This window comes from Pollicipes pollicipes, unplaced genomic scaffold (genome assembly GCF_011947565.3).
Source record: "Pollicipes pollicipes isolate AB1234 unplaced genomic scaffold, Ppol_2.1 Scaffold_3447;HRSCAF=4054_pilon_pilon_pilon, whole genome shotgun sequence".
NCBI classification, from domain to species: domain Eukaryota; kingdom Metazoa; phylum Arthropoda; class Thecostraca; order Pollicipedomorpha; family Pollicipedidae; genus Pollicipes; species Pollicipes pollicipes.
Genome location: NW_023596297.1, coordinates 15,692,689 through 15,717,883, shown reverse-complemented (window position 1 = coordinate 15,717,883; position 25,195 = coordinate 15,692,689). Strand labels below are relative to the sequence as shown.

General features: G+C 53.3%; 2 protein-coding genes across 2 annotated transcripts in view; both read right to left on the bottom strand.

Annotated features, from left to right (window-relative positions):
• Nucleotides 1-4,351, bottom strand: part of LOC119092194 (plexin-B) — a 51,999-nt gene extending 47,648 nt beyond the window's left edge. The window contains exon 1 of the mRNA XM_037215171.1: nt 3,729-4,351. Within this exon, the coding sequence (XP_037071066.1) occupies nt 3,729-4,223 (495 nt within the window). The 5' untranslated portion in view covers nt 4,224-4,351. The remainder of the gene's footprint in view (nt 1-3,728) is intronic.
• Nucleotides 4,351-24,704, bottom strand: LOC119092193 (plexin-B-like). Its single transcript, XM_037215170.1, has 2 exons — nt 24,663-24,704; nt 4,351-4,889 (listed from the first exon to the last, which is right to left on the bottom strand). Exon 2 carries the CDS (start codon nt 4,837-4,839, stop codon nt 4,351-4,353), a length of 489 nt encoding a protein of 162 aa, XP_037071065.1. The 5' UTR covers nt 4,840-4,889; nt 24,663-24,704.
• Between the last annotated feature and the right edge of the window lie 491 nt (nt 24,705-25,195).

Genomic DNA, 25,195 nt, shown 5'->3' with positions numbered 1-25,195 from the left:
GACCGCGTAATACGGAGGTCAAATTCCATGGCTCTGATCGTGATCCATTTCTCTCCAGCTTATGATGTGATTGCGGTATTCTCACGACCTTTTCACGCGATTTCCCGCGTCTCCAGTTCTGTGGCGGCCTGATGGCTCCTAAGTACCAGTGGCAGGGGACCCACCACAATAAGCATGGGAATATTGGAGGAACGTGGGAATCAAACGGGTATGAAATTAGTGCGCGCTATTTTACGATGCACATTACGCTGATTGTATCCCGAATTAGGCGCATTTTTAATGGAAATTTAACATCGATTTAAATGCGGTTGTTGGCATTTACTGATGCTATGATACAAGACACTTAAAAGCACATATGGCGTTATAAGTGTTATATATGTATATAACACCTATAACGGTAAATATGTGTTTCCAAGGCACTTAAAAGCAGATATGCTGGCATCCTTGCGTCTACGAAACGCTTTGAAATAACCAGCGACTGAACGTACCCACAGCCAGATGCGGTTTTAGCAAATATGGATTTTAAAAAGAAAGAACAAATAGAAGAACAGGAAAGCAAATCAAACAATGTACGGTCACAGACCGACAAAAAAAGAAGAAAGAGGACTCTGCCACGACTTTTCGCAGCCTACACGGAACATGCCCGGAAAGTCAATATTTGGAAGGAGAGCGAGAAAAAAATAACGGCAGGTACAAAGAATGGTTGCGCCTACCTTTACCTACTTCCCAAACAAACGTAACTGTGGATAGCACTTCCTTGGGCAGACTTATGCGTCCGAGCACAACTTTTTCTCCCATTTCTGTCAGCTCAAGTTGACACATATTTTGTCAACCAATTATATGACGCAGCGTAGGCAAAACACCAATTCGGCGCCGTTTCTGGGATGAAGAACCAAAGTTTGGTGCGGGACATGGGTGTAACCACGTCTCTGAGCTTAGATCTTCAAGCTGACATCTGGGGCAACAGTCTTCCCTAATGATGGTATTTTGAATGGGAGAACGCGAAAAACGTTCACTACCCAGGCAAAACTGGAGGGGACAAAATCCAAGTTTAAGAATACTGGGGGGGGGGGGGCATGTCCCCCAGCACCTACAACGGCTACACCTCTGTGTCGCGGTTCAGGTCCATCATTCCGAATAGCTGCGCAGGATCGACCCTCCTGGAATAGCGATCCTCAGGTCCAGGATCCCGGCCCTCGTCCAAATCTGTCTGGCATACGCTTCACCTGAATCCGAATCGGACACGTGATTTGGCGGTGTCCTGTATACTCAAATACCAGAGATACCATCTCAAAGCCATCGGCATACCATTTGGCATGCAAACACAAACCGAAATTTACACTGTGAATGAGCTTAGAGTTGCCTTTAGATGCTAAAGGGCCCTGAAGACGTTTGAAGGCTTGCGTAATTTTTAAGATATTGTTTTATCTGTGACGTCACCATTTCCGTGAAGAATGTGAAATCAGTAGTTCCTGGAGTGAAATTAAGCAGGGCCATGGATGCCTATTTTTCTGCATATGACGATTCGATTATGAGGCATCAATGGGAGGCTACTTGCACCCCAGGCCATGGCGGGTGAAAGACGAATACCCCAAGCGCTGTCGGGCCAAAGCATCCGAAGGGTAGTCGATCTTGACCGCGCCATATCCGCCTGCCACTGCCCCGTCAGAGTATTTCCAGCTCGATCCGGACATGCCGTGCAAAGGCAAACCCACATCTATGGATATCGACCGCCGATTTCATCGCTTTCAATAGAAAGTCGGAGGGAGCCACTTCTCCACTGAATCCAAAAACTAGCATCGCATGTCTCACATGCACTTCAAACGAATGCAGCACGCGTTTTTCAGTCGGAAGTTACCTCCATACATTCTGTGGTGCACAGGCAAACGTTTCGACCGGAACGTGGCAAACGTGGTTTTGGCTCGCACGGCAGGGCCCGACTACCGCCGCGACCACTAAATGGTCCCGCAATACTGCGTGCCGCCACCCGGCCATAAAAACCGCGACCGACTCATGTATCGCCGACGCCACCGCCGTCACTCAAAACGCCGTCTTTTGGTTCTCACGGGTTACGTCATGAGGTATGGGAGGGGCCGGGCATTTCCGGCCAACTGCTGAGGGCACGGGAGAATGTTGTCGCTCGTTGCTGCTGATGTCACGCAGGCAGCGGCCCGTCAGATGACGACCGGACAGCACGAGGGGCGGGTGCGCCAGACGGACGCCACACCCGCCTCCCGGCTGAGGGACACTAAGCGGCGGCTGATGCAGGCCCTGCTCCAGACCGGTGCTGGGAGGGAGTCTTATTCCGACCGTTTCCGTTCATGTCTGCCGATTGAAACGGAATCCAAGCTATAAATACCGGGATGAATGCCCTTGTCCAAATCGCATAAATGCGCCCATGTTCTTCAGACATTAGTCCAAGCATGTACCTGAGGCGCAATTTATTCCATAGTGCCTAGACAAGTTACTAACCACATTAGGCGCCCCACAATAAATTTTGGTCGCGAATGGTGCTCGCCTGTAGCCACGCGTGCTACCTCTAAAACAAATCGTATTGTCAGAACAAGTGAAAATTAACACACAAGTTGAATGTCCAGACATGACCTGCTCGCAAACCGAAAAGCAACAACCGAATGAATCTGGGCCACCATTCGGCGCCGTCCAACCGCAGCCGGCGTTCGCCCACGTCAGTCAGCAGTGCCGCCGTGTATAACGTTGGAGCACGTCCACCTGCGATATCACGGACGTGGTGCGCCGCCGCAGCTCGCCAGTTAGCGATAACGCCGTGTATAACTTAAGAGCACGTCCACCTGCGATATCACGGACGTGGTGCGCCGCCGCAGCTCGCCAGTCAGCGGTAACGCCGTGTGTAACGTTAGAGCACGTCCACCTGCGATATCACGGACGTGAGGCGCCGCCGCAGCTCGCCAGTCGGCGGTAACGCCGTGTACAATATTAGAGCACGTCCACCTGCGATATCACGGACGTGGTGCGCCGCCGCAGCTCGCCAGTCATCGGTAACGCCGTGTATAACGTTAGAGCACGTCCACCTGCGATATCCCGGGCGTAAGGCGCCGCCGCATCTCGCCGGTCAGCGGTAACAACGTGCATAACGTTAGAGCACGTCCACCTGCGATATCACGGACGTGAGGCGCAGTCGGCGCTCGCCCAAGTCAGTCAGCGGTAACGCCGTGTATAATGTCAGAGCACGTCCACCTGCGATATCACGGACGAGCGGCGCAGCCGCTGCCGCAGCGCGGCGCCGCCGTCCACTGATGCGGGTCATGCATGCGAAGTGCCGCGCGGCCCTCTGATTATGCCAGTTTGCAGTCGGCAGCTGCCAGGCGTCGGTGGCACTGGCGTGTCTGACGCCGGCGGCCACGTCCGCGCCGGCAGACGGCACGTGAGACGAGAACGACCCGTCACTCATGGTCCGCAAGTCTGGCAGACGACCATCGGCACAAGCTACAGGTGGAGGCAGCGAGTAGTGGCGGTGGCGAGGGGCCGCCGGAACACCCCGTTGCTCCCGTGCGGGTACAAGTTGGAACCATCGTACATAGGAGCACGAGCAGGTACTACGAGCAAGGATCCTTTTCAGGATAAATTCGTCTTAGTTTAAGAGAGACTCGGACCTTCCACAGAACGGCAAAGATTTCTTGTCAAGCGCGTGTTTGCGTATCATGTCAACAATAAGACCAACAGTCACCATGATTTCAGCGACGACTTACCCCGGCTTTCGGGCATTGTCCGTTGAGAACGGGACCGGAGATGTACTCCATGTTTCGGTACTGCATCGATCCGTTGAAGCACATGTGGATGTTTTCGTTGAACTTTTGCTCGACCTCCTTCATGGAGAACACGCACACGCTGGACCGCTCCTGGGGCTCGTTAGTGAAGCCTTGACTAGGCGAGAAGGCCACCACCAGCACTCGGTCACGGTCCAGAACGCCGGCGTCCCAGGTCAGGTCCTGGCCGGCCTCGGCCACACGCGCCGCCTGAAGCAGGTTGTCACCACCACAGGTCAGCGTCATCTCCACGTAGCTGTCGTAGTTGGCGTCCGTGACGCAGGTGCGCACGATCCTGGACACGTAGCCCTGCTCCTGCTGGCCGGGCAGGTGGGAGCGTCTCTGTACCGTCAGGAAGTAGGCGTAGTCGCCCTCGTGGAAGCCGTACACGTACTCCACCAGAAAGTGGTCCCGGTACTTGACATCGATGGTCATCATGGAGTGTTTGTTGAAGGAGCGCTCAGCAAAATCCAGATCATGGAGGTTACGCGTGGAGATGGCCGGCACGTTGTTGCGGTAGTTGCCCACCAGTGTAAAGGTAGTGGCAACATACAACACGTTTGTGTTACCCCCACGGGTTGTAGTGTTCCGGTCCGATGAAGGCTACCGTCGACGAGTTGGCGTCGTTGGCAGCTATGGCATGCGGCAGCTGTTGACTGGGCCGCGTTATGTTCGCCAGTTCGTACTTGACGCACGCTCCCTGCCGCACGGATCCGCAGGCCAGCAACGTCCTTGTCTCCTGGTCCACCACCAGCACTTTGTTCACGTTGTCTGTGGGCGCCGTCTCGACACCTTCAGCGCACCCGGAGGCGGGACACTGCGGACTGTCCTGCTGGGGTCCGGTGGCCACCTCCTGTAGTCGGGCCAGCGCTGGCGACAGCTGGTAGATCCGGTTGACCCCGGCCACATAGACCTGTCCCGAGCCCGGACTGACCCGCAGGTGGGTCAGTCGGCTGACCTCCCCGCTCAGGTCCACCTGGGTCACCACGGGGTCATCGCCTGAGGCGACCGACAGCGCCAGGAGCGCCACCAGCGGACGGAGGTGGAAATTCATCGCCAGGGAAGCGGAGGCCGCCAGTAGTTAGGTGCCAGCCGCACCATAGTCTGAAACCAAACAGAAGTGCACATCAGTCACCATTTAGCAGAGAAATGCAAATTCGCGCTGCTGTCCGATGTCATTTCACGCACCAGCCAATCATTTGCCATCTTACACGCCTTTGATTACCGCCAACGGCAGCCGGTGTTTTCTACGGCCGTAAAGTGCTTATTATCCCATGTCTAGACGGCCATAGAGATCCGCCGATAAGGCGCACCAATTTGCCCTGGGGTGGTGGTCTCCTCAAATGACAGGCTTCGCAGGCTAGCTGTCACAAACATGACGCACAGACATCGGCCACTGCTGGTTAGTGGCCTGTCGCTTGTTTACGAATCAGACGAACAAAGACACTCTCACGCCGTCCGCGCGGTCACACAATTACGCCTGGCTTCTTCGGGAAGTTCGTGTGTCCCTTTCAGGCATGGCGTCAAACCCCAGCAGCGAAACGAAGGAGCCAGATGCGGTCGCCGAAAACTGTTTACCAGCAACTAGCCCTCACCACCAACTGTCGCTGGTGTGGCCACTACCGCTCACCATCAACTGTCGCTGGTGTGGCCACTACCGCTCATCACCAACTGTCGCTGGTGTGGTCACTACCGCCCATGACCAACTGTCGGTGGTGTGGCTTCTACCACTCACCACCAACCATCGATGGCGTTGGCGTTCATCATTTATAGTGTCTTGTCCATAACCGACCGCTGGTGCAACGTTCATGTGTTGTCCAGTCAGATTAAACCGATGTTTTGATGCTGTAGGTCTACCTCACCTTCTACGACAGAACCTGCCAATACCTGCCAATGGGAGCGTTTCGACAGTCGGTCTGCCGGCCACTGGCGTGTGGAATGTTCTGTGAGCATGTCTGTCTCAGGCCCTGAAGTCATCAAGAGCACTCTTGATGCTCGGGTGTTGAATGTTCTGTGGGGATGTCTGTCTCAGGCCCTGAAGTCATCAAGAGCTCTCTGGACGCTCAGGTGTTGAGTGTTCTGTGGGGATGTCTGTCTCAGGCCCTGAAGTCATCAAGAGCTCTCTGGACGCTCAGGTGTTGAGTGTTCTGTGGGGATGTCTGTCTCAGGCCCTGAAGTCATCAAGAGCACTCTTGATGCTCAGGTGTTGAGTGTTCTGTGGGGATGTCTGTCTCAGGCCCTGAAGTCATCAAGAGCTCTCTGGACGCTCAGGTGTTGGTCAGCACGGGAAAATACGTGTGAGACGGCATTTCGCGGCTCGCGCCGATTGCTATAAGGGCTATGAAAAACAGCGCGAAACAAAGCAATTGTTTCGATTTGGTCGGAACATCCACATTGCGTAGACATTTACAGTCTCGGATATTTTGCTTCGCGATGTTCCCGGTAGTCAAAAGACTATGTAGCTGCCGAATGGCACATTTGTACACGAGGAACGGCAGCATATCGCACATGCGTCTATGTGCCAGTCTGTGAGGTCATTGTAATGCAGAATAGATTGAGCCAATCTTGTTGATGTGCCACGACTCCATAAAATAAACCAGAAGCCATAAGCTAAGTGCAGCCCCGAAAACATGAGAGAACATGACACAAGTTCGAAAATCAAAACTTATAAATACCAGCCATTCAGGATGGCATCTCTACCCGACCGACACTGACTCGGTCTCCGTTTCTTTGACACAAGGTGTCTTCAACATTTGTTGGCGTGCATTGAAAGCTTGTGATTCCAAGCGCCAGTCGTTTAGGTGTTATATAAAACAAAATCAAAGGGGCACAAACGCCCCCACCCCCACGAAGCCAACCGACTCCCCTTTCTCCTACCAGCAAATGGTGAGCTGTTGCATCCCATCTCAACAAAGGCACGCACTTGGTCAACGAACACTGAACAGCGCACAGCTGCAACGGTTTTCAATCAAGTAAATCCCACTGAACAGCTTTGCCCTGGCGAGCTATTTCTGATTCTCACTAGACAAGCATGAAGAGCGCACGAATACATTAGGATGCGTCCTGATCTCCCGGACTGATTCGACCTCGAGCCGCCCAGGCCCCTTGGATGATAATTAGATACCAGTGTAATTGGAGGGCGGGGTGGTACATTGATCATGTCCGTTGAAGGAGGCTCCATACGTTGGATAGAAGATGGTCCGCTTTAGCGCAGTCTGGTCCAACAGCTCTAATTATCCGGCCACTTGAAACCGGCAGAAGAGCCCTTGCCGTGATGTTTTATGCATAAAACCACCGACAGTCCGGAGTTATCTGATGCCGAAAAACCTCAGCGCGAACGAAAACTGCGGGTACGAGCCAGACAAGACAGGGCTGACAATGAGGCGGTCCAAAATGTCAGCCTTGCGGCGCGTTGCCGCCGCAAGAAGAGACATGCGAAACGGCGGTTTGCCAGCCATCACCAATAACCGACAGGATGTGCTACGAACTTCAAGGGAACATGGAAGACGTTAAGAGGCTTTTCTAGCTAGTTTTTTTATCAATATAACCCAAGGTACGACGAGTGGACCCAAATTTTCCGCGCTATCTGGCAAACAATACCGCCGACCTGCAAAGCGGCCAGATAGTTGTGGTCGATCAAAGCTGGAGTCACTTAACAAAAAGTTATTTACACAACATGAAATACAGTAAATAAACTGACCACGTTTCGTCACAAGCCACGTGGGTAGGCGGTCTGTTATCACCTCTGCGCGGCCAAGGTCTGACCTTGAATCAGCGCTCTCAGGTCACCGCGACGAGGCACCATATGTCGCACCGCGCCGGCGCAATCACCAATAACGTGCGTCAACCGGCGCCATGACAAAGCCACGGCGACGTTGAACGCTTCACGCCTCTCACGAGCCCGCCCTCGCCCATGGGAAACGCCCGATTTTTAGCGGTGCTAGCCGGGATAGGCGTGAAGCCATAGCCGTTCAGTCGCGGCTCAAAATGTCCGCAGGCGCCGTGACGCCGCTGGAGAGGAGGCACGCGACGACTGCGGCGCGGCGACCGATTGACGCGTGCCGCCAGCTATCCGGGACATCGGTCCCCACGGAAAAAAGCTCCACGGCGTCCGACAATGGTGAAGCGGGACGGCACGGCGCGAGGCCTGGCAGGCCAGTCACGTACTGTGACGCGCATATTTTGTGTTTTTCTCACGGTCGGAGGAATGGGGTCCAAGAGTGCTGGACGGTGCGGAGGCCTCTGGGACGGGGTTGGGGCTGAAACCCGTTTCCCGGTCAAACAGCACGCGTCATTTGCTATCAGTACGTGCAGCATGGAACAAAGGGCGACGATTTATCGAAACGATAGATGATCTGCATGACGCGGTTACACTGTCACGATAACAGAAGTGAGTAGGCGGATAACAGAAGTACGTGGTAACGCAAGCATAAGCAAGATCCTCCGCTACATGTACGCGCGGCTGTAATAGCCGCGCAGCATGACGTCAGTCCTACAGCAAGCGCGTGGTTCGTGGTCGACCTCCCTCGGTTCCGGGCTCGCTTGCCGCCCGGTGGCGGTACGTCGCTCAGAAGGCGGCTGGTGCCAAGGGGCAGGACCGACCGGCGGCCATGTCAGCACCATCTCGGGCCGTGTTTAAACGGCCGACGGATCGGCCGCCCCGATCTTATCCGGGCCGGCTCTGTTTATCCGCCGTGTGTCGGGCATAATCCCGGCTCGGGTGCCCTGTTTGTTATTGTAGGCGCTGCCCGGCGCTGGGAAGAGCGGGGCAGAGGCGCCTGTTATCGGGCCGGCGGACTGTGCGGGACCGCCGACCGATTACGGCGGGTCGCGGCGCGCGAAGGGAAGCCATTGGCGACGGCGAGCACGAGGAGGCCAGGCCGGCCCTGACGACGACAGCGCCGACGACCGGTCCGTCGGGACCGAACGGCGCCGCCGCGATTGGATTGGAGTCGATTCAGATCAAATGAAGGAAATGGAAATTGGACGCCTCTGAGACGGGTCGACGGAATGTCAGGTCTCCGATAAAGACAATACATGTAGTATAAGACTCCGAGGCGTTGAGTGCTGTAACATATCATCCTTGGATCAACTAAATGAGAAAAAAGTATATTTTAGGCATCCACCAGACCACTCTACGCTGGACAGCCGCCGCAGCACCCAAGGGTGAAGCATCGGGTGCATTGGGAGGATACTGGATTGGAGACTCGAATCTTCGTGGCATTTTGGAACTTTCGTGCGGCCTTTATGACTGTTGGGAACAGATCTACTAAGATTCAAATGTACTGTTGCACTTTGAAAAACTGCGAGTCGTAACTACCAATTATTCCTTTCAGCGGTGGTGTGTTGCTACGTTTCACTGCAGAGTTGATATCAAGCTTTTGTGAGAAAAATAATAAAAGGCAATGGTCTCTCGGCCCCAATTCTTTTGCGTAAGCTGTAACAAGACAGTTTGTCATGACCCCCTTAGCTTTCCGCTTGGTGATAGGGAAGACCCCAGCGCCTACAGAACAGAGGAAACCTCCCGTGGTTCACCTCCGCGCCGCTGCCGCCCCCGCTGGCGCCACTGTCGACACGGCCGAGCTCGTCCGCCGCCGCTCGAGGCAGGCGGCGCGGACTCCCGCCGGGACTCAGCGGCCACCGGCCAGGCCACCGGGCCGGCCCGGCCGCCCAGCCTCACACGGCTGACAGCTGGCTTGCGAGCGGAAACAGCATGGCGCCTCTTTCCACAGAGTCAAGCGGCGTGGGTGGTGGTCATGAGACGGATCTAGTACTCTTCGAACGTGTTGCTGGCGTGTTTATTTTCGCCGGACATGGACACTGCTTTTGCTGCCGATGAGGGGTGTTAGTTTTTTGAACTGGATGGGGCCTCAGACGGTAAGGTTAACTTAACTTCCCACAAAAGCTCATTATTTCCTGCTTTTCGGCCGCTGAATTGCGCTCAAATGTCAAGGGTGAATTCCCAAGATTAGCCAGCGCACGCTTAACTCGGTTTTCATTTGAAACTTGTGCCCATACCACCCATTCCCTCATTGTAAAATCCTGCGTGCGCCTTTGCTTAGCAATACGTACATCGGGTTAGGTCACGAAGTAGTTGATAGGAGATACAAACCAATTTCTGTGGGTGAAACTACCGTCATAGATGGCAAGCTATGCAAACAGGTGATTGCGGACCAACTACCTTTTACTTAAGAGCTACGCATTGCATATTGCAGTGCATTTTTTGGCACACATCCAGGTGCTGTTGCGTGAAAAAAAAACCCTGCAGCTGTTGCACGTTAACCTAATATGTATACGAGTTGGAATGAAAACCTGTAGGGTGGTACATTATGAACACAGGATACTTACAGGCTACTGTGTGGTTATAACATTAACATAACACTAATAGTGGCGTCTGCATAAAGGCGCCTAAGTGCATGAACATTTAAGGAGAGGATGTCATCGGGCACCCCGAGAGAATATAAGGTGACACCCCCTCGTGCCGAACAGTAATGCCGATCGTAGTGAGTTCTTGTCGAAGAGCTAAGAGCGTGCGTGGGGATCTCAGTGAACTCAACTACTGCTTCTTTCCACCCCCTCATCAAATGTGAATTGGCAGGAGCGAATCACACCAGCCGCGCATAAAGCCTCGACCGGCGGTCGAGCACCCCTGACCTCTCACCCGATCGCGCTAATGGGAAGGTATCGGCGTCGGCGGGCGGGCCGGCGGGCCGCGGCCCACCTCCGGCGCTAACAAATGGACGGGAGGTGGGCGGCGGCCGGAGGCGCGGCGCGCCCCTGACCTTCATGGCCTGGGAACGGCCGCGTCGCGCCGACCGGACCGCCGCTGACAGACGCGCGCTCCGGCTGTCTCGGCCCGCTGGACGGCCGGTGTCCGGTCACCGGCTGGCCGGCTCCGCTCAAATGGAGCGGCGCCGGACCGGCGCGGCGCCTTCGGGTCTGCCGGCGGCGGACGGCCGGAGCGCCAGTGTGGCGCGCCTCAGCGCGACGGACGCGATCGCCTCACAGCGCAGCGTTGGAGCATTCGGAGGACGGGTTCAGTTGTCAGCGCACGGACCAGCGGTGAATTTTTAAAACGCGGACGTGTGGCTATGAGCGGAGGGCGAATGGTAATTCCCAAGAGCTGCCTGGGACGAATGGTGGACGTTTATACCAGGAGCTCCCTGGAGCTCCCTGGTGTCCTCTGGAGCCTGCCCTGGTGTCCTCAGACCCTGGTGTCCAGTTACGGGGCCGGGCTCCTGGCGGCCACGTTACGGCTGTGACGAGCCAGCAATCAGAGCACTTAACGGATTAAATTTTCAGGATCCAGTCGAGTCCAGCTCGGCTAGTCTAGATCCAATCCGCCGGCCGATCCGCGCTTAAATTTGGCAAACGAATCCGTGGCCAATTCGCTCCACATTTAATGCCTTTTTTATGATATTAACAGCAAATGTTTGTTCGTCTGGGTATCTAACCTTTATGTCGATTGCTAATTTCGATTGGAAAAATGTGTGATAAGTTGTCATAAAACGGTGGGTGCTAAGGTACTTAACCGCAGCTGCAATGCGAATTTTGCACGAAGATCAGAAAAAACAAGGCTTGTCATATTACTAACCATATCGCATAATTAACCACCAGTTCACAAGCACCACCTCATCGCAGGGGCAAAGTCGCATCCGGATTCAACAACCAAAGGCATGATCACATTATCGATCATTTCCAGACTCCAGCTTAGGTGCAACACACCTACACTCGCCGCCAGACAGTTTCAGCGGCATCCAGTTCACAAGTATACGACGACTCCCACTGAGCACGACTTCTGAAAAAACTTACAACGACCATTTCACCTCATACCTGAAAGTTCAGGTGTATATCCGTTCCCGGACACCCCCAACTGATGAAACAACCTAAACTGCGGTCGTGATTTCCTGCTAGATTCCCGGCTGCGTCAAAGTTGCAATCCACGCGCGGGCGACTGGTCGCTGTAAGTAGGTGCCTGCGGAGCTTTCATCCAGGAGAATGGGACAGTCGCGTCGTTTTTGAACCTCATTCCTGAAATGTCAGATGCTACAAAATCTCTCTTTGTTCCTCATACTCGAAAGGGTGCGATAATGCTTTATTTTGTAATCGTGCATCGCAAAGTGGCATCAGGCCTCGGTTTGAGCAGTCAAAAACCAACTTTGTCATGTATACTGACAATGATGACGTCACTTTGCATCTTTTTTTTTGTTTTCAGCACGCTAAGGGGGGGTAGCATAAATAATTTAATAGATGACGCAAGCGTTTTAAGGTCAGGGTTGGAACGTCTCACGGGCGCCGCGAGTGCTTCTGAACCAGATAAATAAAGAAAATTATCGCATGTTCACAAAACGTGATGCGAGAGTTCGGTACAATGTCGTCCGTCATCCGATATCTCCCATGACGCTGGCGCTTTGGACATCTCTTCTATAAATTAGCCACTCTCCAAGGGGCTCTGGTGATCGCGCAGGGGTACTGCAAATTGTAGCAAATATTCATTCCAGGCATGAGTGGTCAATTTTAGGGTAGCATGGTCACTCCGTATTTTTACTCTGACATGTAATGTTAACCTACTGAAGTTAAAGATTGGTTTTTTTGGGATCATGGGAATTGTTTAAAGGCAGCTCTGTAATAAGATATGCTATAAGGTCAAGAGACCTTTTTAGTTGCCTTGAAAGAATGAGAGCTTGAAGTCTGCAATAACAACCTTTCTGAGTGTCACTCATTGATTGCCAACTTGAAAATGTTACTTGATGATCAGAAAATCTGTTTGTGGAAAATATGGCTGCGTTATGTGCTATTTAGCCTGCTTATGCATTGCTTGAAACTGAAAGTGCTGCATTGTACTGATTAAAAGTTTCTTTCTGAGTTGATGTCTTTACTAAGCACTTCAGGGACTACCTAGTTATAATTTCCATTTTATTGTCCCGCAATCCGGTTAATCCGCGTGACCTGTCATATTTGAAAATGCTGTCCAGTCCTACTACGTTTTGGTGAAATTTTTCACTCGGTCCTATCAAACCTGTGCATGGATCCACGGCAGAATATATGGAGAGAGAAGAGAGAGAGAGAGAGAGAGAGAGAGAGAGAGAGAGAGAGGAGAGAGAGAGAGAGAGAGAGAGAGAGAGAGAGAGAGAAGAGAGAGAGAGAGAGAGAGGAGAGAGAGAGAGGCGCATTCAACTGACGCGCGGCTATCTGCCACTGTCGCTCACGCGGGGTTAAATGCTAACAGGTGTCGTGTGTCACCCTCCCGGCATGCTCACATCATTCTCGCGGGAACCACTGGTTACCAGACACCACATGCAGTTAATCACGACCGACTGGCATGTGTCATGTTCTAATGCCCCTCACGCTGAGACGGCCGACTGACAAGCGCCGTGTGTCAGCGTTCCCTGCGGGGAAAGGTTGACAGACGCGTGTCACGTGTCAGCATGAGTCGCGTCAATCGCTGATGGCCGCCCCGAACTCGCTGCGCAGCGGGCGGACAGTCAGCATGCGCCATTGCGTCATGCGCCAGGCCGTGTGGGCCTGCGCGACGGCTACGCAGCCACCGCGGTCTTAACGTAGAAATGCGGGTAAGGCGTATTTTCACGTGAGCGCGCGCATCTTGCACCAAATCAGTGTCACGCATTGCTGACCGAGTGGGCGAGGCTTTGTCCCTCTTTGGGAGGATCTTTGCTCCATAGCTGTTGCATTTTCCCTCTGGACGTTCGTTGATTGTTTATCATTATAGGTATTAAGCATGTAATTAGATACACATGCATTTTTGTTATATATATATATATATATATATATATATATATATATATATATATATATATATATAACATAGCAACGAAGACAAGTATAACAAGACATAGTATTCTGATTGGAAACCTGACCCCCATCCGAAAAGGATTACAGGAAGGCCCCTGGCTGACTAGCTTCAGTCGTTGGCCTACTGGAGCCGGCCAGTAATGAGAGGAACTGCATAAGAGCACCTCATCACCAGATCACGGTGATCACATCCGCCTATATGTGCGCCTTTTTCAAACATGGAGCGGCCATATTCGAAACCGAATCCGTCCCACACCTTTCCCGATTGCGCAACACGCCCATGCTGCCGGTAAATTTTGCAGCTGATCAACACAGTGCCTTCATACCTGCTGTAGATGGCTGCCTGTTGCCGAGAAAGCGACACTCCGTTCAGCGTCGCCGAGCGTGGGGTCCACTGGTCGGCGCTCAACGAGCTACTGCACCGCTTCGATTCGCCTATCTCCAGCGCCAAACCGATCAGCACCCTCGTTTTTCTCGGGTAACTTCCGAAGTTATCGCTCTGTGCTGTGGCTATTTTCGGGAATGGGCTTTCGAGAGGCGTCCAATTTGTACAAAAGCCCTCGGCAAAGTCGGCCTGAAAATAACAACAACTCCACTCGCTTCCAGTGCAATGAAAATCCGTGTTAGCGACTGTTCCCTGGTTGCTCTTCTAACCAACAGTCTGAGCACGAACTTAGTTTCAACCCTTTCCCCTCGGAGGGATTCCAGGTCATGTGGGAGCTTGCCATCTCACAGCAGGCCTACGAAATCTGCCTGTCTCACACAATCTGCCTCACATCCGATACTGCACGTTGGTAGGCATTAATGAGCTAGAACAGGAATGTCTTTATGCATCTTCTTTTTTAATTGCAATGTGGCCGCAAAAGCATGAATTTACAAAACAATTAGGTTTACCACATGAAAGGTGCGCAAATTCACGAAAACAGAACAGGAATAATGCCTCGTTCACCATTTCGACCTCACGACCCAAGAGAAACACTCCCGTGATCTGCCTTTGCCAACAGATCCTCACCAAATCTATCAACAACGTTTAGTTCCGTTGGAAACCAGTAATCCAGCATATGTGTGCCTGCTCAAATATTGAAATTTCTCACGAGAAAGGCATCTAATATCCTCAAGATTACAAATAATTTCAATGTACGTCATGAATTCACCTGGCGTGATGTTTTTATTATTATTATTATATTAGGTAATTCGCCAGTTCATCGAACTTTGAGTCCTTTCCGTGGAAAGCTTATCAAACAGAAGGTGGGCTGAAGCGTGATTCGGCAACCCATTCTGTATGTAAGTCGTATGGAAGGACTTGAGCTCAAGAGTCAGCGGGCCCCTGAAAGTGCGCTCCATAACGGACACTATAGGCCTCGCCACAAATCAACGATTTCCATGAATAATTTGACTTATCTCCGGATCAGAATTTTGATTTGGGCCGGTCCGCAGAAGATAAGGGCTGTATCTCATTCCTGAGAAATGCCAGCCCACCCAATGCGCCGCGGTGCTGCCCTGCTGACCAGCAGCCGCCAGCCAACCACTATACCGGAATTGAATCTGGAATGTTTATGATATGGGCGTCAGACATGCTAGTGGTAAGTGATGGCGTCTCCCTCCGATGTGCCGGGGCGCAACGCATCATCGCCTGCGGAGCACACCGAATCACGGGCTGAAAGGAGCGAGCACACCGATGACCCCACCGACCCGAGGTCCGGAGAGGCTCCGCCCGGAAGCTGGCTAACAGAGCGCATATTAAAGCTGAGCATCACAGGAAGCAGTCCGGCGACACGTCCATGTCGAGGTTGCCGCAGAATCGTGGCAGTGGTCCGTAGGGGTACGGTAGTGGAATCTAAGAACCGGACGTGGGCGCTGTTCACATCTGGGACGAGCACGGAGACGCTGGCGGAAGATGAGACACATAGAGACGCTGGTCGGATATGAGACGCGCACAGAGACGCTGGAGCGATCTGAGACGCACAGAGACGCTGGAGCGATCTGAGACGCACGGAGACGCTGGCGGGATCTGAGACGCGCACAGAGACGCTGGTGGGATATGAGACGTACACGGAGACGCCGGTGAGATCTGAGACGCACACGGCGACGCTGAGCCGGCGAGTGCTCCCATCGACCAGACGTCTTCGCCGACGACACCTGACGCACTGCGGGGTAGGTTGAGCCCCTATTAACAGACAGCCGAGATCTTCTTTCGTTGACCTGCAGCGGCGCGCTTGGGGCAGGATAATGGCAAAAGGTGTAGACGGCGTAAACCTGGGCAGCTACGACGATGAATATTTCAAACAAAAACGGCCCTCGCGGTATACATTGCTCCCTTTTTCAACAGACACCGATATCAGCCCCGTCATTCTTCCTACAGCGTTTCTCGTTCTCGCCGTGTTTATTTCTCTGTATATCCTGCCCAAGTTTATTTCGACAGGCGAAGTCATGCCGACGGGACCCCTGGCTACCGAGACGCTCCCGCCTGGCGTCAGACCGCAGCAACAACACCGAAAGCCGGGATCCATGGGTCGAGGGTGCGTTGTTGACGTACCAGCCCCATGGTGGCGGGGGGGAGGGGGGAGGAGGGGTTTAACGGTGGCCCCCAGGGACGATGGCATGTTAATGTCGGTCATGGGGTCCGGGTGGGCCGCGAATCTATCACTTGCTATTCAATTAGAAACTACTATGTCGGTCCGCGCGGAGAGCCGCGGCTGACTGTTTCCAACGAGCCTGCTCGTACCTCGGCCGGGCATAATAATGGTCCCTTCGAATGAATAATGACGGTGTTTGTCGGCGCCGGGGGCCTGGATTTTACGCATATTAGACGGAGATACCGACATGGCCACTAATGTGACCTCACCCAGACATCATGATAACCAGATCACCTCCACAGCTCCGGCGCCGGCGCCACATGCTGTGCCAAGCTGATGGCAGTCCAGGTTTATTTCGGATAGCTGGCGGCGGCTGAGAGAGGCACCCCTCCCTCAACTTGCCGCCGAAGTGAGCCGCCGAAGCGAGCCACCGTTCCTTCTGAATTCGCATACGTCGATGCAACTTTGCAAGCTCATAGCCAGCAATAACAGGGAACGCAAAAATAATGATAATGCGTACTTGCCCAGCGTGCTCCACGCATCTACGCGAAAAACAAATAAACAAACAAAAACAATGGCATTCTCTCCGATTCGATCTGGTTCTCTTTCGACTCCTGTCCCACAAGTCACCTCTGCTGCCTAACGCAGACACCACGTGTCAGCAGGGCAGCACGGCCTGCTCTCAGCCGGGGCAGTATGGCCGGCTCCCAGCCAGGGCGGCACGGCCGGCTCTCAGCCAGGTGAGCGCGGCGGCTCTCCAGCGGGCCAGCTATCCGTCACCATCTCCACGCGGCGGCGCTCTGCCGCGCTAGTCGGCCATTCATCCCGGTCCGGCCCAGCTGGCGGCGGTCGCAGGCCACAGGTGCCTGCCGTCTCGGGCCGGCCGCCGCCGCCGCCGCCGCGCGCCAGCAGCACGCGGCAGCGCCCGGCGCCGCCGCCGGCCGGGCCATTGTGCGCCGTCCGATCTGTCGGCCGGCACCTGCTGAGGGGCCGCGCCCGCCGCCGGCCCGCATCGATCGCCATTCAATGACATGATGGATATCTGGTGGTGATGGACGACGCAGAGATGATTTATGCACGGTATTCAAACGGGGCGTCGCGCCGCGGAGAGGCGCAGCGCGGCCCTGGGAAAAACGGCCGTCCGGGTGGGAGGTGCCCAGTTTTTACGGAGCGTGTCCGGCACACATCTCGGTCCAGTTCTAATCGGCCAGTGCCGGCTGTTGGTGCTGTCCGGCGAGCGATGGGAAGCAGATATGCCCTTTCGCCTCGGCGCCGGGAGCATGAGAGCCGTGTAATTACCCCCCCCCCCCCCTATCCCGACGCCCCCTTCCGGTGTCTTCCCACATTGCTGCAGTAGCCTACAGGGGGCAGTTTACAGCACAGTTAGACAATTACTCGGCCGAGCGGCGCGTGGGAAAGAGGCGCACTTGCCGGTCGCAGGGCGATAGGATAAGTGGGTGCGGACCGACTGTCGCCTTCGGCCCCCCGGCGCTGCGTGGTCGAACGAGGACCAATCGCTGGCTGTCCGCAAACAACACCGTGTATCACGCGGCGGGCGCGGCGGCAGTTACAGCGGCACTTGTCGGCCAGTCAATTTGCAGGACGGTTCGGTAATTTCCCGGTCAATCTCGGTCCATCCAGGGTTAATGCCGCCGGAGAGCCGCCCTGCGGGAGCAGGGACGAACGGTTCGCAGCCAGTGCTGAACCCGTTTGCTTTTTACGGTGACAACCTCGCTAGGTTCGCAGAATCACTTGGGCGCGGGCTTCCGCATCTCTGGGTTGGACATTTCCGCCCAAAACGGCTCACACATTTTCTGACAGCATCCAGCCTAAGCTGCTCAACCAGCACTGTGGGTTTGGAAAAAATAAAGGAAGAAGGGCACCGCTGAAATGAGGCCCAACTAGATTTACAAACGAACCCGCCCACGCCTCTCGCCACAATCAATGTGTTGGACCTAATCAGAGTTCTCTTTGAAGCTCCGTCGGTTGCCTTCTTTTCTCATCTGATTTTGATAAGATAAAGACGCGAGCGAAATAACTGCGGAATCCTAGTGGCAAACATCTAACAAAAGATATTCAGTGATTAACATTCCAACCATGTATATGGCAGACATAACTTGGAAGCTCAAAACGAACCCGTTGCGGCAAAAATGGCGTATATGGGGTATGGTACCGGATGTGACAAACATAGAAAAGGAGGAAACAACGCAACATATGCAGCGCTTATAGCTGTATGGCTAAGAAAAGTGGGTTTGGGATCGGTAATGGTTGAACACAGTTGGAACAGTGCGAGCCGCCAGTAGGCGAGCACACGCTCCGGGCCGGATCTGGATCGGCCGGAACGCAGTGTTCTTCACACGTGGGTCCATGGCAGGCGGCCAGCGACCGGAGCGAGGTCAGGGAGGCCAGAAAGGGTCGAGGGTCCGGGCGTCAAGGAGCAGAATGACGAAAATAATGCACGTGAAGGGGAGGGAGGGAGGGAGGGGGGGAGAGAGAGAGAGAGAGAGACAGAGAGAGAAAGAGAGAGAGCGAGGGAGGGCAAGGGGAGAGAGCGTCAAAAAAGCATGTACCCAAAAATCATAAATTTATATACACATATATATATATGTATGTACATATCAGCCATTGTTCAGTCTCTGCTGTGTATGCAATGGAGAAGGTTGTTATTGAAGTGAGAGTTCGCAGCTAAGCAATGTTTTAGTTACATGTCTGTGACACGTATGAATTTGTGAGGCTGGCCGTTTTTCAGTACATGTAGCATTATTTTATTATGAGAACCGCACTTATCTGGCTCCAACTACCAACCACCTTTGAGGTTTGAATGTTATTTTGTATTTACCAAAGACATAGATATGCATGCTGTGTAGGACATAAAAGGAATCCCATGAAACAAGGTAAGTGCAAGTTAAGTAATGTTTTTCAGGGTAGCGCTGTTATCATATTTCCTTGCTTTCAATGTCTGGGTCTTTACATTATTTTGAAGTTCCTTCTGAAGAGCTATGAGGATGTTGTTCTGCTTTGGAGAAGTTGATGTCTTTGACGAAGATTACTGTGTGTTTTGGCCCCTCTGAGAATCTGAAGTTCCCTTGCAATGAGTCAGACTTCTGGGCCTTGAAGTAAATGCGATGTGATAACCTCAACAGCAACTGTTGCTTTGGAAAACTACTAAAACAAGCAATTAGCATGTTGAAGTTATGTACCAGCATATGTGCCAGGAATTGTAACAAAGAGTTTTCATTGCTAGTTTTGAAAAACTCAACTAAAACAATACATGACTTTGTGGCATTGTTATAGTTCTTGGCTCTGGAAAATAAATTATGGTAAAATTGAAAATATTTACCAGGAATAAAAACAATGGTTGCGGCCCTGTGCCTGCTTTCTTCCCAAAAATTGCTCCGCGGGAGGAAGCAGGTTTCCAAATCTGGGTACGGGGCGGGCGCGGGCTTTGCAAATATAAAAATGTTGTAGCACTAGTGTGGGAAGACCGGGTGAGATAGGTAGACACGAGAGTGGCGGGAGGCCGAACAACACGCACGCAGAAATTAAACAAACGGGAAGAAAGGGGAAACGCGATAAAAGCGGAGAGTGGGGAGGGAGGACAGGCAGACCGAACATGAGGAAGTCCGGAAACGAAGTGGGGCAAAGAAAAGGAAGACATAAAATACAAAGCTGAGCATGAAAAGACAAGGAAATATACAGGGCGGCACGGGGCCCAAGAACAACAGCGCGCCGGCGTGATACATCGTGGCCATGTCTCACGAAGGCCGCCTTTGAAGTTGCCGCCGGCGGAAGTCATGACGTGCCCCGGGGCTGCCCCGCCCCTGACGGACAATCACATTTCAGACCGGAACCGTGCATGCATACGTACCTGCACGGGAGGCGTGCCACCTGACTCCTCCTAATGCATGCATGCTTGCACGCTTTGCCGCATGACTGGCGAAGAAAGAAGCGTAGCATCCAGGACATTGCTAATTTACATTTAATCAGTGACTAGAGGAAGTGACTTGTCTTTGAGCGGCGGCTTCGAACCCAGCATTTCTTTGCGGTTAGTCTGTCGAGGCTCGCAGTGCTGAAATGGGACTTTGGGTACGTCGAATGATCACTCTGCATAGTTAGCACACAGCTCAGATAGTTTTCAAATCGCAACGGGGTCGGTCCCCATTGGTGAATGTAATTTCTCTAAAATGGTCAGCCCTAACGCGCCGTGCCCCGCCGTCCCCGCTGGTGGTCGCGCTAACGCCCGTTAATGGTCGTTGGTGGACCGCGCTAACGAGGTACCGGTCATTTTTCAATGCCCTCGTGTTCCTTTCACCTGTCTCAACCCCCATGGCTCATGTGCCAGACCGCTACTGAAACTCATTAGGCGATGAATCCAGGCTTTCTGCCTCATGCGTTATATACTGAGTCTATCCAATGCATCTGTGCTGCGGGAAAGGCCACAGCAAACTTTTGCCCGTGGCTGTAGAGCAACCCATCAGCCCCGACACACGAATATGATCTGGCATCCATCTGATTTACTGGCATCCTGTAATTGCTGCTGCTACTTTAAGCCATGCATGTCACTGATAGATATTGTTCTGGTAAATATTGTGAGTTATGTATTGGATGTCCGGACTTGCACGGATTTCGGAGCTACAGATCGTTGATGGCTTTGCCTCACAGTCCCCGAGACGGTGGTTGAGCGTTTCCTGGGAAGTTCTTGCCCGAGACCCCACGGGTTACCCATCGAAGACCCAACCGTATGCAGACGCATGTTCTACAGACGCGCCCCGCGAGTGTGAGTGGGAGTAAGATTAAGAGTGAAGCACCAGCACCAGCCGGCTGCGGTCAACTACCGATGCGGCGGGGAGCACCGCGGTCTCGCGCGGAGGGAGCCGCGGGGCGGTGAAAGGGCGCGCCGCGGTCTCGCGCGAGAGGAGCCGGGGGAGGTGGAGAGGGCCGTCTTCAGCGCTGCCGCATGAGTCACAGACAATGTGGGTAGTTGCACAGGGGGTCACGCCCCAGCACATGAACCGCGCTCGGCGGAGTCCAGCTATGGCCATGTAAAAACGAGAAAAAGACACTACATGCAAGGAAGTGATATGCGCTGTATTTGAATTTTGGATTAACTCTTACGGCTCTAGCTGTCTGGTCTGCAGCATTTGAATGGAGATAATCAAGCAAGTACGCAGATATAGGTGTAGACAGCGAGTTAATTGGATACGGAATAATCCAGTTCCCTTGTTTAAGGAATAATTAATGTTCACGCACACCTGATTGGTGCGGGTGCAGCTGGACTCATAAATCGAGGATTTCGGTCTATATACTCAATACGGGCACCCCCAGCAAGGTTATCGGACACTGAGATCCCTTCGCGTGGTCTGGTGCTACGAGCGTGGCGGATGCGAGGAGCACGGCAATCAATGCCCGGTCGGCGGCGGCTCCGAGCACCTCGACCCCATCCGGCCGCCTCTACGACCGGCAATCACCGGAACAAGGACACCAGTTGAGCGTAAAACGGCCAGCCAACGAGCCAACTTGCCCAAATGGCCCGAGGCGGTGCCAGCGGCGGTGCCAGGCGCCTCAGGACCGGCCGGAGGAGGCCCGCGCTCCAGTCAACCTGGTCGAGCGAGGATGGCTCGAACGAGCGCTGCATCTGAGAGCGGGCGCGAGGAGAGCCGCGAGTCTCTCCGAGACACAGCCCCAGCAGAGCATCCACCTGACGTGCTAGAGTCGTGAGTGGGCGGTCACCAGCACGACAGCGCACGTGGGCCTGTTGGCTGTCAGAATGTCATGTGGCGACCCGCTTATCCACCGTATCGCATGCGTCATGACTCGCATTAGCCCGTAATGCCAAGCAGAGGGCAAAGAGTACCCCAGCGACTCTGAAACCAGGTATATGTCAGGCATTTATTGTTATCATGTTCGCATTTATTGTTAATAGAACGCTTGTATCATTTATAAGTTATCACTGACAAGAAGACCTGCAGCCTTTCGCAAAGCTACCACGACGACGTAGACGCATATCTGGGCTTCCAGTTCCGACAGCATCCGCTGTTGTTCTGCCAGCTCCGTTTAAGAAGCCTTTGCATTGGCGGACCAACACCGAGAAAGACACTCTGAAACCGTAAAACGCCGCATTTATCGCCGAGCTGGATCTGGAGGTCACGTGGTTCATGGGTAATGGATATGCAGTTATGAGACCGTGCGCTGAACAGACGCTTCACTCAGATCGTCCTCCTCGAAGTCCGTCTCCGAACCAAATGCCTCATGCGAAGGGTGAAGCTTTCAATGCTTTCGGACATCACTAAGAGGGCCAGTCGTGCTGCTTGGAACTATATCTGTCTTCTTGTCAATGACAGATGGCATCACGACATTTTCGCTTCATCGTCTCGCCTGGCCAGTGAACTTGATACTTGCACGGGTTCGTCTTCTGTATGACGTTGGGGATGTCACAACCCTGGATGGGTATTCCGCTTCGCCCAAGGCTCACAATCACGTCAAATGTTTCATTACCCGTGATATAAACTTTAGATTACTGCTAATGAGAAATGGTCCACAGCACCGCGTCAGCTCCATACGAAAACGAGCGCAGCTTCCGTGCGCATGGTGACGGGGGAAGTTACCGCATGTCCGGGTTTCACTTCTTTCCATGGCAGTGGCATGACGAGCATGGTCAATTCGTCCCATGACTCCAAACACTGCACCTCCGTCCGGGGGCGGGGGAATGGCAAACAGATTAGCCGGGTTAGTTAGACTCCGTTCCGTCGTCCGAGACCACCGCGGGCGAAACATGCCTCGCCTCGGTGGGAGCAGGGCTTCGGGACCGACCAATCCGAAATTTAAGCCTGATTAATATGCACCTCGTGGGAGTCGGCATCCTCCGGCCTAGGAACGCCCCGCCGACCATGCGAGGGGCGAGGGGCTCTAATGACTCAGAGTCACGCTCTGCCGTGATTGAAGACGGCGCGATCTTGGAAACAACAGGCGCAGGCAGAGGGTCGCCCCAGCGGGTGCTGCGCTCCCGCGGTCATGCACCTGCACGCTTTCATTAAATACGAGGTGGCGCAGGTGGGCTGGAGGTACATTGACGCCGACGTCGTAATAGCGATATGTCGTCGGCGTCCGCTGGAGTGCCGGTTAGCAGCTCACTGCATGGTGAAGTTGTCACCTCGACGATGACGATTAGGCTATCGATAAAGTCTATACAAAGCCATCGACTCTCCGAGTTGGTGGTGGTATTTGAATATCTAGTGGAGATAGAAGTTATGTGGTGTTGTGCAAAATAAACCAGCATCAGCTATCTGATTGAAGAATGTGGTCCTTCAGTAGCACCTGTGATTTCAGTGCTTTAATTTTTGTTCTCCTTCTAAATCAACCGTCGTTCTTAAACCATGATTCATTAGCAGTCAAACACGGGTGTTAACGAAGGTTTTACTCATTTCTTCTAGTCCAGCAAACACCAGTTTGTATCACGCTTAATTACATAAATATCCCCCTAATCATCGGACGTCTATCACGTGGGCCAATGGGGCCCTTTCCACATCCATATCGCAATCAACAGACTTCAGAAATAGCGGGATAAACTTATCAGGACCAAAACCAATAATCTTCAAATCTGTAAATTCATCGCACATATTACAATGCATCGCGGAATCACAGCGCGCTGAGCAGTAGCAAGCAAGTACAACCTCAACAAGCAGCATTGCCACACCATGTCATTTGACATGCGACCAGGAGCGTGACATGGTGTCGCACCAGCCTCGGGTCACTTCAGCCTTGTCCTCGGCCTTCAATTTCCTTCGCAGGCATTCAAGCTCGGTAAAAAATCAAATCCTTTGCGAAGTCCTGACTGATTGGCGGCAAGGGACTTCAAGGCGGTAAGGCGGAAGGCGGTAAGACTTCATACTAAGTATCATCAAGAGATGAAGGGAAGCTTCACCCTCGACCTCGGGTTGTAATTGGCCGATGTTGCGAGAGGTAATCGTTGTTTTAATTGAAATAATTGTATCATTATATTACATAGCTCACGCTAACAAACCTCACTATATGCAGATATAATACAATCGGAAATAAATTTACTTGGAGGCGCGCAAAACAGGGACAAACCGATCAAACGAGACAAGTCTCGACACGACCAGAAAGCCATGCTTCGCGATCACCGAGCGTCATTTGCTTAGCGTAGTGTTTGAGTTGGAAGGCAACCTTTAAGCGGTCGTCACTAATCGCCAGCATTAACTGACATGTGTTGATAGTGCATGTTTGGATGATCGGACTCATTTGATTCACATGGCAAAACAAAACTTTTACTTGGAGGCGGGGCCGAAAGGTCTTTCAGATGTCGTGACTCAACAACCAATGCCTGGCAAGCAAAACCCACCCGGATCGATCCAAATATTGCCGTGGCACGAAGCGCTTGCGTAGGTGTGAACGTACAGGTCGACCCGCGTGCACCGCAAACGTTGATCAGAAACCCACCAGCAATGAGCACCCCCGGCGCCAACATCACCTGAACGCAAACCAATCCCCCCTGTCGCCTCTCACTGCCCCCCCGCGCTCAGAGCCCTGACCGCGCGACGGCGCCTGCACGTGCGCCGTCGGGCACCAATTGGTGGTCACACGGCACGTGATCCCGCGCGCGCACGTGGCGCACCTCCCCTCTCCACGGTCGACTCCAGACTGGCGGGCCGGCCGGCGCACGGGCGGCCGGCACCCGGCGGCCGCCGGCCAGCCGCTAAAGCTCATGCACCGCGGCCACCAGACGTTAAGCGCGACCGTAATGACATTGGGAGGCCGGCACGCCCGCCGTGAACCGATTGAAATATGACAGGCAAATAGAGGATAAATGCAGAGTGCTCAGGTGGCTTCCTGTTCGCTGTTATTTGGTTTCGGAAATTTGAGAGACTGGTCTGCATTCATCCAGTTATGTTGTGGTCGGTTGTTGTGGTCTGGATATGTCATCATAAATTTGCCTATAAATTGCGCTGTTGGTCACATTCACTGTCACGGTCGCTGCTCAAAAACTAGCGCCTCATGCCTTTG

Excerpts from the sequence above, each read along its gene's own strand:
- LOC119092193 (XM_037215170.1), bottom strand. The coding sequence starts at position 4,839 with ATGAATTTCCACCTCCGTCCGCTGGTGGCGCTCCTGGCGCTGTCGGTC.